Source organism: Cataglyphis hispanica, chromosome 1 (genome assembly GCF_021464435.1).
Source record: "Cataglyphis hispanica isolate Lineage 1 chromosome 1, ULB_Chis1_1.0, whole genome shotgun sequence".
Lineage (NCBI taxonomy): Eukaryota > Metazoa > Arthropoda > Insecta > Hymenoptera > Formicidae > Cataglyphis > Cataglyphis hispanica.
Window position 1 is genome coordinate 6664407 of NC_065954.1, and position 18848 is coordinate 6683254.

Here is an 18848-nt window from a genome sequence, read left to right on the forward strand (position 1 = left end):
CGAGCATTAAATCGCCATGATGAAGCATATGTTACGTAAAGTCGAATGAAAACGTATGCTTTGTATTTATTTAAGCTTTTTCTGACACATCAGGAGGGAATAGCAATAAATGGAAAGTATAGAGTCTCGGTGAAGTCGATTAAAGTCAGAAAGTTGGTTAAAGCATGCCAGTGTAGAATGAACTCGGAGATAACATCGGAGATGGTTTGTGTCCGTTTCTGCAAATGAACTGACTCTACTCTTCTTCTTATTTCAGCCGCTGCTCTCCTCCTGCGTGATAGATTCGCTGACCTAATGTTTTTACTCCACTAACTTGCGAAATAAAAATTTGTACTTTTTCGTCGCATTATTATGACGTATGTTTTAACGCAAAACTGTAAAGCAATTTAAATGATGTACGATAATTATAACGATAATTAGAATTAAAAATCTCAAAACAGGGATCAGATATACAAATTTAATTTTAATCGAAATGATAAACACATACAATGATGAAACAATGTATGTTAAGACAATGGTATCTACTATAATTAATAAATTAATAAATTATATTATTAATATTATTTATATTATTAATATATTAATTTATTAATATATTAATATATTAATTAATATATTAATAAATTAAGTTATTTCTTTCATCAATCGACATATTTATCAATTTATATTGTAAATCTCATATACGTAAATGGCGATGTCAACGAATACTTTTGGTTGTCTTTTTTCTTTTATCATACATGTACCCTCGATCCTTTGGTACAATAGAATCAAATAAGTGCACGGTTAACCTAATACCGATTGAAATCTCATGCTAAACGGATTCAAATTCAATTGAGTTGGCCGCTAACCGAAAGCTGAACCTTTGAAAGACTTGAAATTCAAAGAAGCGATTGAAGAGAGGTCTTTCCGTGGTATAAACACTTTACGTGTCTTCATCGAATGGAACTTCCGTTCTGCGCGTAAATAGTCTTGCGCTCTCGGACAGTCGCCTTTGACATATAGTCTTTCTTTCGACTCCGAGGATTACATCCATTTATCTTTACTAGTTCTTAGTGTATTAAAGTTTAACATGAGAATGTAAAGTTGAATGCTGTATGCTATACTCAGTTACGATTATTTTAATTAACAGTAAACAATAATTAGTCATTTCACAACAAGTTTATTATTTGTTTTTTCTTATTCAGTTTCTTTCATCTAAGTAGATATTACGCTAAAATGAATAAAGAATTTCATTATATTATGTCTGTGAATGTTCAGAAAGTTCGTGGAAAGGAAATATCATGAATTAGTAAAGAAATAATATAACAAAATGCCAAAAGGCAATGGAAATTTCATAGAAACTGAGATGGAAATTGTGGAATAAGCGCTATTTTTCTTGAATCTCATTATGCATTTAAGAATTTTTTATCTAAGGAAAGAGGATCTAAATAAATGAAAATACAGCAATAACAATGCGATCATCTGCAAGCGATAATTTACGGACAATCTGAAAGATGAAAGACATAGTGATGCAACCATTGATCCAGTCGGCGTCATCGTTTATCTTTATGTAATCTGCAATTTAACTCTGAAACGACGTTCGGGAAACTGAAGAAGAATGAAATGAAGAAGAGAAATCGGATTAAGTCTCGGAACGGCACAAAATGCTATGCAAATGGAACGAATCTTGGACGAAAAGCTCTATTGATTCTATAACGAATTAATTAGTTCTGGCACAAATGCTTTAAATTCGGTCTTGCTCTTTAACATGCAGCCCTGCTTCGATTATGTTATTTTTAAGTTCATTGTGAATACTTTCATGCCTTTCTTTTTAGTATCAATCAAAAGGCAAAGACAAAAAATGTTTAAAGGAACTATCAAAGATTCTTGGACTTTCTTTTATCCACTAATTTTTTAATGAATTCAGAGCTGCTCTTTTTTCTTTAATAAATACAAAACTTGTCACTTACGTAGAAGTCACTTCAGCTTTACTGTTTGTTTATCTGGAGCTTGAAATTGAACTACATATAGTTCGAGGTCGAAATTTATATACATGCTTATGAAAAAAAATTCACAGAAGGATATTTTTTACACTCGGCGAAGTGAGAAAGCACAGGCTCTCGCCTTTTTCTCCCCTTCTTTTCAACATTGTAGTCGCCTTTAAAAGCTCTGACGGTGGCTTTTAGTGCGGCACAATTGTTGAACGGTACGTACCAAACCGGCGAGTACGTTTTAATGTAGCGTAATGGATGGCCATGGTGAAATTGAACGATCCCACAGAAAATGCGATTCTGCGAAACTCCCCATTAGGACGGTCTAATTTTAGCGGCTCATGAGACTCGTTTGTGACAGCTTAGGAAGAATTAGTATCGTTGAGGGGTCGATAGCAAAGGAGAAATGAAAATAAAATACCAATGAAATGCGCCATATCTCATGAGAAATTGATACAACCTAAATGATTCGCAAAAGCCGGATAAAAGTGAGACAGTTTTTAGTTGCCAATAAGAATTGTCATCAGCCAATTTAGCTTTGCAATAAACATTCATACTTTTTTCAGATATTACGTTAGGTTTTATTTGAGTATAATCAAATGTTATATAAATATTAATTAAATCGTTATAACGTAGATGCATAAATGATAAAATTGTTACCTTGATTTTGCATTTTTTACGTATTTTTCCTCCATCTACACGATCTAACGTTGACAAGCTTTTCCTGTATAGAGATTATTAGATTCTCGATGTTGCAAATTAACGAAGCTGGCGCGTGCACCGAATTATTCACGGCTGCTCCAGGTACTTGGATTTTAAAGATTTGCGAGCGATATTATGCAGGATTATCTTATCCCCTAGTATCCGCTCCGAGAATCATGCCTGAAACATTCACGGAAGTAGAGACTCATGGGAAACCACGTATAATACGCTTTTACATTTTCTCTTAAATGATATTCGGTACTGATAAAACCGGGCAAATTATAGTCGAATTATTATATTTATACAAAAGCTTTCAACTGCCTTCATACTATATATTTACGATTATACGTTCATTTAATATATTACTCATAACTCATAATATAATATATGTATAAAAATTTGATTAATTATAAATTATACTCAACGTAAAAAATTTTAAGTATTTATTTTAGAAATTAAATAATTCTAAAAAATTTCTATTTTATGAAAAGATATATTATCTCTTTGTCGATGCAATCTAGCTTGTGATAAATTAAACATACTATTCGTGCTATATACGCGTCGATTTTGTGCGTCAGTAGTTCAGTCGTGCGCATAGTCAGCCATTAAAATCCTTTCGAATCGTAAAAGATATAGCTTACATCCATTAATGTTTTTTTTTACAAAGGATGAATTATATAACAAAATAACTTTGTTTTCCAAAAATTTGGTTCTATTCATGTTTTTCAAAAATTTATTTCTCAGTTCTTTATAGAATTGCAAACATATAATAATGCTATTTTAGCATTAAAATATTTTCAAAGTAATAAATAATTATTCGATAAGATTTGAACATGAAATTTTAATTTATTATTATAAATAATTTTATAATAATAAAAATTTTATAATAATTGAACCTTAAATTTAATTATGCTTAATTACATTATTTTCTATTCAATATACTCTGTATTTAATATATGATAATATTTTATATGATAAAATCTGAAATGTTCTATCTTGCATTGGTTTAATGGATTTTCATACATGCGCAAAGTTAAATGAGAAAGTTCAATGGATTTAAATCAAGCAAGTGATTAGTACTAAAACAACATGTATTTTAACTTCTCTATTTCCAGAAGTAGTTATGTTAACTTATATTATTTCTAACTTTGCAATATTTTAAAGAATTAATTTATAAGAATTATATTAAAAATTATATTAAAGTATATAATTTGAAAAATCATAATAGTCACATTGCAGTTACGAATATAGTTGATGAATTCTCAATATCATAACAACTATCTGTTTTTTACTGTTGTAAAAAATAGAACTGGTTAAGTGATTAAATTTTTGGCATTCCCTACATCAAAACATATTTATATTTCACTCAGCAAATACGGAAACAATTTCAACATTGAATTTATTACATGACGTTTGCTATCGAGATGACGTGCTGCTCAAATTAAAATATTATTTACCGTTATTGCCATTTATTCAGACTGGCACTTTTTCAAAAACAATATGTAAATATGTTATTAAACTGTTATAAACAAATGTAACTAAACAAATGTACATAAACAATGTGTAATATAAAAAAGCATGATAGTCATATATATAAATAATGTGAGATAGATTACAAAATGCTACACAAATTAAATTTATTTTTAATTTTGAGCCATCTCTAGCAATCAATTTGTGTATATTTAACAGAGTTTACAAATTTCAAATTTTATTTATTTTTTGCTAGTAATGCACAGACACATACATACATAACTCATCGTTTTTCAAATATGTCGTTATCTACTGTTAACGTCACGCAATGTGAATTAAATGTTTTTTTTTTTTTTCACATCTATCATATTTTAGCGCTGACAGACTTTTTCTAGCATATAGACGGACAAATCGAGTGTATCAGTTCGCACGGTTAGTCATTTATCATTTTATTCTTTAGTCAAGAGAGAGAGAGAGAGGGGGGGGAGGGAAGGAGAGAGACAAAAGTTGACCATTCAACACTTGCATAAAAAATGACAAGCGAGAAGCATTTATTTAACACTGCGCCGGTGATTCGTCAAAATTGCTAGCTTATATGTCAGTGTAAATGCATTGCACAAGTCCCTACAAATATAATGCTCGCGTATCCGTTACATACGAAATAGTTGACATACATATACATGCATCACGAAATAATAACAATAATAGTCACGTATGGCGGATGACAGTTGTTGTTGATTCACCGGTCAGATATTCATCGATTCGCTGTAACAATGCCGACTCGTTAACTGCATCGAGCATTATATTATTTTGACACTCGAGAAGTTATTGTTATTATTATGTACTTCTATTGATCTCAATTTTAAACTTTGTCGAATGTAAAGATACATATTGAAATAGTACGCGATTTGCAAGTTGTCAACGCGAAAATGCACTTTCCTCGGACGCGTCCTCGTAAAATAGCGTAGTAAAGCCGACATTAAAATATTATACATAGTAAGAAAATGTTCGCGGCATTGTCTCGCAATGCAACGTCTAAGAGGACAGATAAGCAGCATCCTTTAGGTGCGAAGAGCAGATATACCTACCTACCCAGCTTCGAAGATCAACTTGACTAACCACTGCTCTCGCGATTCAGAGCAATTTATCACAGTCGAGCGACAGTTGGAAGCTTCCACGACATTACTCAGGACGACTCTCTCACACTCCCTCCCTTACTCCTTCTTTCTGTCGCTTTTTTGCCCGCGCTCCAGCGCGATTCATTCGCAACTCCGATGTAGTAAGCCGACAAGGTGTATAGCCGCGAGATCATTACTCCGGAATTATCCGAATGCCCATAACTTCTCCTCGCTAAAACTCTGGCTCGCGGGGCCGAAATTCCGTCTGGGGGAATTCCAGCGGCATTTTCGGGATTTCTCCGCTATTCGGCGGTTACCCCGCACCCGTAGTTATCTCGCTTCGTGGCCTACCTTGCATATCAGCAGAGGATTACGCGGGTACACGAACTAGGCTTGGCGTTGATAGTGTGCGATTGTCCGGAGAAGTATAATAATTTGAAGATAAATTGTTGTGCAAAAACATTGAAAGCGGATTCGCTCTATATAAATGCCGGATATATATATTGTCTGATATATATATTGAAATAGTTATTGGTTAGCTTTACTAATAATCTGTTGCTTTGTTGACTAGTATCATTCTTTAGTATTCTATACCTATATATATATAAACGAGAATCGATTATTAGACCGTATTAAATAACATTTTCCGTGCAAGAATCTTGTCTTGTTTTATTTAGAATGTCCAAGTGAATTATTCGCAATTGCTTACAAAAAAACCTCTTTAGAGCATTAACTTTTTCTTAACGGGATGAGTATGCGGTTTTATTAAGCCATCCTTTATTCGCTTCGGGCGTACAACCACTACCACTTTACTTGGCTTGGAGAACCCCTTCAGGTGGTTTTTGCTTGGACATAATTGACAAACCATTCTCTATAACAAAGACATAATTCGATTTCTATCTATCTTTATACAATTCAATTAATTGAATCAGATCGAATAAACGATATTAAAGTAACACAAAATATTTTTATATAAATTTAAATGAAATAAATTACAATTTATTTTAATACATTAAATGTTTATCTGAGAGAATAGAATTTTATAATTATTATAAAATTAATTTTTATAAACTATCGTAAATAATTAAAAGAAAGTTACTGTCAAATCTTTTTTAATGATTACTACATATATCGAAAAGAGAAGTTATTTTTCTTATAAATTAATTTTTTACATTTAAATATTATTTATTTTTTGAATAGCATAAATTGAAAAATATTGTTAAATTAATTTTTTATAAATAAAATAATCTCCTATGCAAGTGCACGCGAACGCGTAAAAGTAACATATTATATCAGTTTTATGAGTAATGCAATTTTTAATAAAATATAAATTAGAAGTCAATGCTAATAATTGATTAATGTTTTGAATAAACGTACATTTTCATATATAAATAATAATAAGCACGCAATATTCTTTTAATTAATATTCTGCTATTATATATCTGATCATTATATGATTAGCAGGCAATTTACGATGATAATGCAATTATGCACAATAAAATTTCATCTATTAGAGTCAAATTATTAATTACCTAGGTTATTCGCGGATAAAACATATATTACCTCTGATCATTAACAACTTTAAAAATTTTTTAACTTATTTTTATAATTATTATTATACATTTAGTAATATAAAAATGTACAACAATCTAAAAAGTTTTATATATTATATTTTTTTTACTATTGGAACAATTATAATATGTATATGGGGACCGTAAAATAAAAACTGTATAGATATAATATTATGTGTATGTTATCAAGGATCAAGTGTCATAAATGTAAATAAATAACTATATACGTGTAATATTTTTGTTGCAGGCCGAAATATGGAGCGTCTTTATCGCGATCCTCAGAAAAAGTGTCAGAAACTTACAAGCGTGTACGGATGTAAGTCTCATAGAACATGTTCTACATCGATTATCTCGTGCGGAAACTGTCGTCGCCGGTAAGTATATATTCAATATTAAGTTTGGCATCAAATTATCGCTGATAAGCAGCAAAAATAATTTAGTTTCTCAAAGCATGTCGAAGCTAATTTAACGCATTTCTGTATTCTATTTACAATACTAATTACATATCACTATAGAAAGAAAATTTTGCTGCTTTTATTCAACAATAAATATATTCTTTAATAACGTAAAAATTATATTTTTTTTATATATTTTTGTGTTTTGTGACAGATTTATTAATCGATATGCTGGGAGTGCTAGCAAGCTACAGTATAACAGTGAAAGAATTAAAACTTTTGTTCGGCGCTATGAAAGCCGTTAAAGGAAAGTGGGTAAGGATTTCTAAGATTTTTTTTGCAAATTGTATAATAAAAATTTAAATAAATATTATCATAAGAATATATTGAATATATCACGACCAATATATCAGATACGAAGATTAGCGTAATGTAAAACAATATTTATATATTTCGTAGCCGCGGCATTCGGCGAAATTGTTGAACGTCCTCCGTCAAATGCCACAGCGAAATGGACCCGATGTATTTTTCAGTTTCCCCGGTAGAAAGGGGTCGGTAAGTTGATTTCTTTTTTTGTTCGTCTTTCTCTTTCTCTCTCTTTCTCTCTACCTTAGAAGATACAGATACTTCTTACTTTACGACATCCCAAAGGACGTCGTTCGATTTTAAACTCGATCAAAGTTCCGATAAGAGAATTTACCCTTCTCCGCAAGATTCCGCTACCAGCTTACATTTTCGAAATCAATCATGGCAAGGAACTTTTCTGTACATCATTACGGCATATGCCATCAAGTAATACAAGCTTGTTGTATAATGTTGTATAATATCTCCGAATGTTTCTCGATTTAAGTAAGAGAGAATTGATTTATTACAGATTATAATTTGTTATAATAGAAGAAGAATGTATAATAATATTTGTAATTAATATTTAGAAATTAAAGAATAGAATTATTAATTAAAACTAAAGTTAAACATATTTTTTGTAACGTATTTTTTATAACGTAACTTTTAATGTATTTATATTGACATATTATTTTTATTACGTTTATATGAAATATATTGTAGATACCAGAAACGGCATAGCGTATAATTAAAAAATAATTAAATAACCATCGAAAATTGGAAACCGTTAAAACTCCGATATTTATTTAATCTCTCTTTCGATATTCTGCCAAAAATATATTGTATAATCTGATGAGAATCGTTTCACGTTTTCCGCAGGCGATTGTCTTGCCGCCGCTTGCAAAGTGGCCACACGAAAATGGATTTACCTTCACCACATGGTTCCGTCTAGATCCCATCAACTCTGTTAATATCGAACGAGAAAAACCGTACCTCTACTGGTAAGTGCTCTTATATTAAGCACCCTTGCGTACTCTCTTTAGGTGAAAGAATCACCTATGTTTCTCCACTTCAAAGAAAGCAGAGATTCAAACTGAATCCATTAAGTGTGATTTTGTTTGCATACAATTTCAAAGAAAATGCTGACATTTTTAAAATTACCTTACATCTTATTTCAATTTTCATATATTCGTTTAACAATAGTTCATCCGTATTATATGTAATACATAATTTTTACTATCTTTTTATATAAATTGTATTTTTTTATATCCGAAGAGAAAATACAAGAGAAATGAGAGAAAGTACACGTGCAAGCTTTATCAAGCAGATAGAACATAGACAATAATAATGCTCTTTTATTATATTTTTTAGTTTTAAAACAAGCAAGGGAGTAGGATACTCTGCACATTTCGTAGGCAACTGCTTAGTCCTGACGTCTATGAAAATAAAAGGCAAGGGCTTCCAACATTGTGTCAAATACGAATTTCAACCACGAAAGGTGAACTAATAACATTATTAAACATGCTTTCTAAGAGAATTTGTATCTAGCACGTTTAATATGCAGAAATAATTTTTCTATTCTTTAAATTTCTTTTTCTCGCAGTGGTATATGATCGCGGTAGTGTATATATACAATAGGTGGACAAAGAGTGAAATTAAATGTCTGGTCAATGGTCAGTTGGCGTCGAGTACCGAAATGACATGGCATGTTTCGACAAATGACGTGAGTGCCTGCAAATATTTACGGTCTTCCCAAGCAACACTTTCTTTTTATCGATTTGAAAAAAAAGAAAAATCTTGTTTTACAGCCTTTCGATAAATGCTACATCGGAGCAACTCCCGAACTGGACGAGGAGCGTGTGTTTTGCGGACAAATGAGTGCAATATACTTATTCAGCGAAGCACTGACAACGCATCAGATATGCGCGATGCATAGATTAGGACCGGGATATAAGGTAGTTAGATATATTTATACATTTTCACTATGAATATATCTAGGGTACCAGACATATAAGTCTTCAATAGACGAATATTTATCGCCCGTTTTTTCGATCCGTACACAGAGCCAGTTTCGTTTCGACAACGAGTGTTACCTGAATCTACCCGACAATCATAAAAGGGTGAGTGAGCAGGATCTCTCTACGAGCATGGTGGACCAAAGTATGCAAATTGTAAGCATTTTGATTTTATTTTTGTTAACATATGATTTGTACTTCGTTAATTATTCTGTTACTGCGTTCGAGTTCACTTGAGGTAATTACTCAATTACGACCACATTTCCTTCCTTGTCTTGACTATTACGACTGAATTTATTTTTTTATGTTTTATATTTATTTGTCTTGGAAAAAATGGTATTATAATTATAAACATTGTATTATGCCTGGTAATTTATTAATGTATATATTTGTGCATATTATATTTCTTTTCTTTGCCAGACGCTTATCTTTTCTAATTAGCGAATGTCATTTTTTGCAAAAACGAATTTTTCTATTTTTATTTTGTTTGTTATTTGTAAGCATTCCTTTGACTATATATAATGTGTCCTATAAATTTTCTAATATTACCTGAGATTTTATGGATACGTTAAATGGTAGTAAGTAGCAATATAATTAGCAGTTGAATTACTGACTATTATATTTTTAAAAGCTGGATATGTATGTGTCTTCTGTGTATCTTTCATCATTTATGTAGTTAGAGAAATTCAAGATGTGTTTATATGTGCTGATAAGAATTGAACTGATGTAGTTTATTGATGTTTATTTTGTAAAATATTTAATATCTTGAAAATTTTTTTAAAAACATTTATAATTTTGTTAATTTTTTATTTTTTTACGTGATATTTCAGGTACTCTATGATGGAAAACTGTCGAATGCAATTGTGTTCATGTATAATCCAGTAGCAACAGACTCGCAGCTTTGTCTACAAAGTGCACCGAAAGGCAACGTCTCCTATTTTGTACATACACCACATGCCCTCATGTTACAGGTATAATTTATTACTGTTTTATTATTTATTACTTACGATCTCGAGAATAAAGAAAGTTTAGCGTTTGCATCATATATAGTTACATGCGCCTCTTATTTATTTAATCGATACTGCTTTATTTTATGTGTGTGAACAATATATATAAAAATAGACAAGAGATTATTATTTTGGCTGGATTATTATTTCAGGATGTCAAGGCAGTTATAACATACTCGATCCACAGCACGTTAAACTCGATAGGAGGTATTCAAGTATTGTTCCCATTATTCTCTCAACTGGATATGCCTTATGACTGCATAGCACCGAATGACGTTAAGCGCGATCCCACGTTATGGTAAGTAATATTAATTGTTGTAACTTTGGAAAGTCATGCATGTTTAAACAGAAGGCATTAACGAGAAATGTCGACGTCATTTTTCAGTTCGAAACTACTCGGCTTTATTTGCGACTTGGTAGAGAGCTCTCAAACAGTTCAACAACACATGGTACAAAACAGGGGATTTCTAGTAATAAGTTTCATGCTGCAGAAAGCGAGTCGAGATCATCTTACGACGGAAGTTCTTGCATCCTTCTTGGAACTCACGAAACATTTAGTGACTTGTCTCAGCGCAAACAGCGATTTATTATTGAAACAGGTACCGATATATTAATTAATAAATTATTATCTGCTATTACCCTGTTAAATGTATTAATGTAAATATTTCGATAAATATAGATATAATAATAGTTACAACTATAGTGCAGATATAGTTAGGATTATGGCATCTTATCTTTTCTCTTAAAATTCGAAAATAATCAAAATAATCTTATCTCAATTAGAAAATATAAAGACATATTTAATTATTTTAATTGATAAATTTTTTTCTTTCAATTCTTGTCATTATTATAACTGGGAATAATATAAAATGTTTATATATAGATTTATATATAGATTTAGAAAGATTAAAGAAAAATGTGAAATTATGACATATATTTAGGATATAAAAATTAAATTATAAAAAACATTTTTTACTTAGATTAGAAAATCAGATAAAAATTATTGATAGAGAAAGAATATATTAATTGTGAAGATTATAAAATATTGTGTTATTTACAAGTATTCTAGCAATTATTTTATTTGAGTTGATGAGCAGTAACATCATAGAAAATATTAAATGCCCCCTAATACATTATTTGTCAATCTAGTTTCTGCGTAATCTAAAACAAATCTTTATCCATGCATAGTTAGCTATAATTTTTTATTTTTATATAATTTTTGTTTGCCTTATATATGTATATTTGATTTAAACAAAAGCATGGATTATACTCAATTTGATAATTAGATATAAATTAATATCAATGCATTTTATTCTATAAATTTATGTTATTTTGTCTGTGCTATGTGTCATGTAATAGCTTCCACGCTTTCACACTTGCTCCTATTGAAATGTTACAGACATCCTATACATCCGTAATAATATATGTGTATGCATTTTGTTTTGTACTTTTGATATTTTGTAAAGAATTTGTCAACAAGCCTGTTGAGCATGCCCACTCACTTTCTTCGATCGTTATTATATTTATTAACCAAACTTCGGATCGCATGCAATCAACCGACTTTTAAGCTTTCTGATTTGAAAAAGTGGCTACGCAAATTATTTTGTTTATAATAAGTCGCTTTTACTTCAAAATTTATAATTCTTATGTTGCAACGTTAAGAATTTTCGTCTATCCCTTGTGCTATAATAAAATTAATTATACACATTCTTTCTTCTTCAAATATGCACTATTATCAAAATCCTGTTACACATTATTTTTAATTGTCGTATGTGTTTTCCAGTCAAAATTAATTTTATTTTGTAAATACCAAACCATATCATTGATACATATTTGATTTGTTTGCAGTTATATAAATTTATTACAAAATTTGCATATCTTTGATGTATTTTTTCTACAATACAAGATAATTACGTTATTAATTACGTGAATTTGATATTATTCAACTTTCAAAATGTATACAAGTCTATGTATGTACAGTCCTAAATTTATGTTTTTTAATATTAATCCTCAAAATTTGTTCTGGTCAGTATTATATATATGCACGAATATCTACCTACACTCGTGATGTTTTACATCTTACATTCTTTTTATCCTTTTGTCACAATTATTCTGTAATAAAAATGCCATCTGCATATCGCTTTCAATCATAAGCTTAATAATTCCAGTGTCTATTATTTCTCCATACAGTTATAAATAAAATCTATACAATGAACCAATACATTTTTGATATGATATTCATATATATACTTGCACAAATTGTCAAAGTTAAAAAACAATCATTTAAAATCAAACATGATAAAAAATGTGCAAAAATATACATGCACATATATGAAGTAACATTTTATTTATCATTTGGATCAATACCTCGGGCAACTGAATCGCGCTAATTACATAGATCAAAATATCAAGATAATAATGTAAGATATAGGGATAATACAAAAGTCGGCTAGATTGATGTGTCCGAAGAACAGGCAGATCCATGGTGATGTAGTTATTTTATTTTTCATTCCTAACATGGCAGCTACTGGATCACGTTCTTTTTAATCCTGCTCTATGGATATATACGCCAGCGCCAGTACAAACACGGCTTTACTCGTACCTGGCCACAGAATTTCTTAGCGACACGCAAATATATTCCAATGTGAGACGTGTGTCGACAGTTTTACAAACGGTACACACACTGAAGTATTATTACTGGGTAGCTAATCCTCGAGCTAAAAGCGGAATAACACCAAAGGGACTTGGTATGTTATTATTATATATTTAATTAAATAATATCGATTAATAATAGCGATGCTAATTTTATTCCTAGCATACAGAGAATACGATAACATTTGTATTAATAAATTTTTCATAGATGGACCGCGTCCGCAACAAAAAGATATTCTTGCAATTCGTTCTTATATCTTATTATTTTTGAAACAATTGATAATGATCGGTAACGGAGTAAAAGACGACGAATTACAGAGCATCCTTAATTATCTGACAACAATGCACGAGGTAATTTTAAAAATTGATATAATCGTAAGCATAATAATTATTGTGAAATAATAATGCATAATAATATGCATTATTATGCATTATTATTTCACAATAATTATTATGCTTACGATTGCATAATAATATTATGAAAAAGATATTTTTCAAACTCCGACGAATTGTAGGATGAGAATTTGCATGACGTCTTACAAATGCTTATATCTTTGATGTCGGAACATCCATCATCGATGGTGCCCGCATTCGACGCGAAACAAGGTGTACGAACCATTTTCAAACTCTTAGCAGCTGAAAGCCAGCTGATACGTTTGCAAGCGTTAAAACTGTTAGGATTTTTCCTTAGTCGCAGTACACACAAGTAAACAAATTTTTTTAGATAGATTATTTGTATTTTAGAATAAAATATTTTTAAGAAATTTAATATTTCTATAATGTACATAGAAGGAAATACGATGTTATGAGTCCACATAATCTGTATACGTTATTGGCTGAAAGGCTCTTATTGAACGAGGAAACACTCTCATTGCCGACGTATAATGTTTTATATGAGGTATTTATATATTTTACCTTTTTTTTTAATTATATTAAACACTTTTTTAGCATTTATACATATATAAAAATTTTAATTTCAATTTCAGATTATGACCGAGCACATCAGTCAACAAATATTGTATGCTAGACATCCTGAACCTGAATCTCATTATCGTTTAGAAAATCCGAGTAAGTAATTGATTTATAATTGTGTAAACAAATAAAATATTGTCTTTGTATTAATCTTTGTTAAAAACTTTTCTTTCTTCATTTAGTGATTCTGAAGGTGGTCGCGACATTAGTTCGACAATCAAAGCAAACGGAACAGTTGTTAGAAGTGAAAAAATTATTCCTCTCGGATATGACACTGCTCTGCAATAATAATCGAGAAAATCGACGAACGGTTTTGCAAATGTCTGTATGGCAAGAATGGCTTATCGCTATGGCTTATATCCATCCCAAAAATACAGAAGAGCAGAAAATATCCGACATGGTGTATTCCTTATTTCGCATGCTTCTTCATCACGCAATCAAGCACGAATATGGTGGTTGGCGTGTATGGGTTGATACGCTGGCTATCGTGCATTCCAAGGTAAGTTTGCGAGGTATAGTTAACTCGAAAAATTTTAATGTTTTTCTACGATATCGGCTTTGTGCAGGTATCCTATGAGGAATTCAAACTTCAGTTCGCTCAAATGTACGAGCATTACGAGCGACAGAGATCCGACAATATTACAGATCCTGAGCTAAGACAGCAAAGACCGATTAGCACGATTTCTGGATGGGATCAACAACATTCCGGAAACAACGGCTATAACAGACCAGCGGTATGGGGAAACCAACAAAATCATGAGGTACAACACATGGAAAGAAATTACAAGGTAATTTCAAAAAACGTATAATTTTCATTAAATTTTGATAGTCATTTTTTTTGTTATTTAAAATTTTTCTTATGCATAGTTGCATTATCTAAATGTTTTTTTGTTTGCTATAAGATTCATGTAGAAAGACCATTGACATATTAATTAATTTTTTTATCTGTTACGATGCAGGAGTTTGATGCATCCGAAGCAAACGATCGATTGGAAGAATCTTGTAGTTGCGATCTCAATTCAATAGACAACACTGAAAGCGACGGTAGTCCAGCCATCGTAAAATCGCGCAGTGAGACTTTGGACACTCTACAATCGTGTGAGGTAGTGTCATTGGATTCCCGATTAAGCGACAAACCAGAAACACCGACCACCGCGCGCGAGATTCATACAGAGACACCGACCATCCTCGAGGAAGCGAATAGCGAAGCTGTCTCGCTGCCGACCACGCAGGAGACCAGCGAGGTGATTTCGATTGAGAGTTCTAGTGACTTCTACAGTGAAGTGCACAAAATTGAGAGTTCCAGTCCCGACTCGATGATCGTCCAGGATACATCAAAAAAAGAAGAAGATGCAACTTTGGAAAAACAACCAGTTGCTCTTACCGAATCCTCTTCGACTGAACAGATGAAGGAAAACATGGAAGTGACAGCTGTTGAATCGAATGACACGACGGAAACTGCAGAAGTTACCAATGTTTCAAATACAGCTTCTACAGTAGTGGATAAAATCGAAAATATCCCGGTGACGGATAAGGAAGCAAAGGATAAACCTATCGAGGAAAATAATGTTGCGACCGACGACAGTAATACACCGACTAACACTGAAGATTCCGATAAAACTACGACAGCAGTCGAAAACGCAGATGAAAACTCTGTTGCTTTAAAAACTGACGTCGACACTGAGGAAAATACTGTGCCAATTGTCCCTTCTGACGAAACACGAGAAGCATTGACAGTTAAAGTTATTGAAAAACTTCAACTAGAGAATGATCGTGAAATAATTGATAGCGATACATCAGAAGCATACTTAACGCCAACCGAGAATCAGGAAATCTCGAATGAGATGAGAAGCAGAACATCTGAAGGTGAGAAAATCGATGATGATACCGTCGAGAAGAAGGATATTTCCGAAGACAGGGACATTACCGCTGAGACTGTTGAGAGCGACGAAGGGGAAATCGTAAAAAATCCTAATTGCTCAACTAGCGTAATAGAAAGCGGCGAGGCTTGCGCGGAGAATGCGGTAGAGCTAGAAAATGAGAAGGTGGAAGCAGTAGTAGTGAATAGTGCGTTAAATAGTGATGAACACGCCGTGGATTCTTTAACGGAGGACAAAAGTGCTGTTATTAATGATAGCGAAGACGCGAAGGTAAATGAGAAACATTCAAGGGAGCCGTCCACTATTTCTACTAGCATAAGTGATAATAAGTCAGACGTTCCGGCGACGACCGGCGAGGTAGAAGTAACAGATAGTGTTTGTAGTAATAGCGATGTTCAAAGTTCTGTAGATAATGTGACGCAAGTGCCAAATCCTAAGCAGCAAATCCCAACAATATCTACGGTCTGTGATGCAACTAAAAGTTTATCCGACGGTGTGCCTCAAATCGTTAGTTCTAATGTGGTTGCCAGAGACAATGCGTTATTGAATGATTTACCTCCAGATCATGTAGACGCCCATCGCAGATCCAGCCTGCCGATTGTATCCTCGGAAATGGTCGCGGACGATAATGGTCACGAGCCACCCTCCTTGCCTATGCCCTTACGAAAGACATCGTCGCCTCAGAAACGACCAAGGAGTGCCTCAACGTCCACGCAGGTGGATCCAAATCATTTTGGTGTGTTATAAAATTGAAACTGATTATTTATTACAATTTATTATTATAATAAATGCATCTGTTTTTTATTTTGTCGTATTTTTCTGCATTGTAGAAGCCAAAAGATCGAAGCAAGGAAATCCTTCCACGCGACCAATGTTCAGTCCAGGTCCGACGAGACCTCCATTCAGAATACCGGAATTTAAATGGTCTTACATACATCAACGGCTATTGTCGGACGTTCTATTCTCTTTAGAAACGGATATTCAAGTGTGGAGAAGGTAGGAAATACAATATTGCCTACTAATGTTATGTTTAATTTTGTCGGAATTTTATATTAATCTCTGCATTGTAGTCATTCGACGAAATCTGTATTGGATTTCGTGAACAGCAGCGAAAATGCCATTTTCGTGGTGAATACTGTCCATCTAATATCGCAATTAGCCGACAATCTCATAATAGCCTGCGGTGGTTTGTTGCCCTTATTAGCGTCGGCTACCTCGCCGAATGTACGTAAATTATTATTGCATCCGCAATTAAGAAATTTTTACAATTTGTTTTTAATCAATATCTGTATATTTTTAGAGCGAATTGGATGTAATCGAGCCAACTCAGGGGATGCCAATCGAGGTGGCAGTTTCTTTTTTGCAAAGATTAGTCAACATGGCTGATGTACTTATATTTGCTAGCTCATTAAACTTTGGAGAACTGGAGGCTGAGAAAAATATGTCAAGTGGTGGCATACTGCGACAATGCTTACGACTGGTTTGTATTACTATATATAAAGTATCTTTTTATGAATTCAGAACAAGATGATAATACGAATGTTTAGAATAGATAAACAGTTTTGATTTTTTTATCATGCAGTTTATTAAACAACAATTTTTATAAATTATTTGTGTGGATATTTAGGAAGATATACTAATATTTAGTGCATATTTATATTTAATTTTTGCATTGATGGAATTATAGAATTTGTATAACATGCAGAAGATTAAATTTAGAAAGAGAAATTTATTAAAAATTTAGAAAACTACAAACTTAAAGAAATAGATATAAGAATAGATAGAATCGATATAAGAATTTTTTTTTAGTTTTGCTTTACGCGATGTTGTATTATGTGTGCCGCATTTTTGAAAAATACGAGACATACAAAAAACACTAGAATAAATGATTTAATGCATAATACACGAATAAAAAGATGCAATTGCAATATAGTATTGTGTTTATATCTTTATTTATTTTTATTTTAGTGAGAATAGGTGGCATGCACGAAATTTAAAACTATACAGCACATCTGATACACTTCAAAAATACAAAATATATCATATGAAAAGTTTCTATATTCCATATCACATGCAAGTGAAAAAATTTTAAATTAAATTAACTTCTAATATAAAATTTGATAAAAATAATTATATATTATATATATAATTATAATATTATAATTATATATTATTTATAGAGAGGGAGTTATAATTTAAATAAAATTAATATTTTATTCATTTGTAATCTGATATATTTAAACGAAAGGTTGATGAATAAATCCGCGATATTAAATGTAATAATATAATAATTCGTTTAAGTTATAGTTATAGTTCTCAAAATATCATGTAGGAGATAATTTTAATCTGTGTTCTTAGCTTCAAAATATATTCCAGTTAAAGATTTAATATGTTCATCCACACAACATGTCTTATTATATTTGTACCTAATAAACTGCTTCTATAGGTCTGTACATGTGCCGTTAGAAACTGCTTAGAGTGTAAAGAACGTGGCAGATCGTACAGCATGTTAGGTCGCCAAATTGGTTCTAGTAATAAATCACAGCACATACAATCGCTCATACGCGGGGCTCAAACATCGCCTAAGGTACGTTTCATCTAATCGAACTTATTTTAATGCTTATAATATTATTAATAATAAACACATTATATATTCATTGCTTAAAATACTAATTTCTATTTGCTAAAAAAAAAATTGTTTTATTTGTGTAGCGTTATTCTTCAACTTTTTAAATATTATACTTAAATGCTTTT

General features: G+C 31.7%; 1 protein-coding gene across 8 annotated transcripts in view; it reads left to right on the forward strand.

The window, feature by feature from the left end:
- Positions 1 to 18848, forward strand: part of LOC126849248 (neurobeachin) — a 289515-nt gene that overhangs the window by 199983 nt on the left and 70684 nt on the right. For 5 of the 8 annotated variants that reach the window (XM_050590923.1, XM_050590940.1, XM_050590957.1 and 2 more), the window contains exons 3-25: positions 7079 to 7205; positions 7441 to 7541; positions 7686 to 7781; positions 8448 to 8569; positions 8940 to 9066; positions 9172 to 9291; positions 9377 to 9523; positions 9632 to 9739; positions 10414 to 10554; positions 10743 to 10888; positions 10976 to 11189; positions 13085 to 13337; positions 13451 to 13593; positions 13758 to 13948; positions 14032 to 14140; positions 14229 to 14310; positions 14397 to 14713; positions 14781 to 15002; positions 15174 to 16830; positions 16925 to 17090; positions 17165 to 17318; positions 17395 to 17574; positions 18541 to 18681. In XM_050590923.1, coding sequence (XP_050446880.1) covers positions 7079 to 7205; positions 7441 to 7541; positions 7686 to 7781; positions 8448 to 8569; positions 8940 to 9066; positions 9172 to 9291; positions 9377 to 9523; positions 9632 to 9739; positions 10414 to 10554; positions 10743 to 10888; positions 10976 to 11189; positions 13085 to 13337; positions 13451 to 13593; positions 13758 to 13948; positions 14032 to 14140; positions 14229 to 14310; positions 14397 to 14713; positions 14781 to 15002; positions 15174 to 16830; positions 16925 to 17090; positions 17165 to 17318; positions 17395 to 17574; positions 18541 to 18681 — 5064 coding nt within the window. The remainder of the gene's footprint in view (positions 1 to 7078; positions 7206 to 7440; positions 7542 to 7685; positions 7782 to 8447; positions 8570 to 8939; positions 9067 to 9171; positions 9292 to 9376; positions 9524 to 9631; positions 9740 to 10413; positions 10555 to 10742; positions 10889 to 10975; positions 11190 to 13084; positions 13338 to 13450; positions 13594 to 13757; positions 13949 to 14031; positions 14141 to 14228; positions 14311 to 14396; positions 14714 to 14780; positions 15003 to 15173; positions 16831 to 16924; positions 17091 to 17164; positions 17319 to 17394; positions 17575 to 18540; positions 18682 to 18848) is intronic. The other 3 variants (XM_050590949.1, XM_050590970.1, XM_050590932.1) reach the window with 2 other exon arrangements.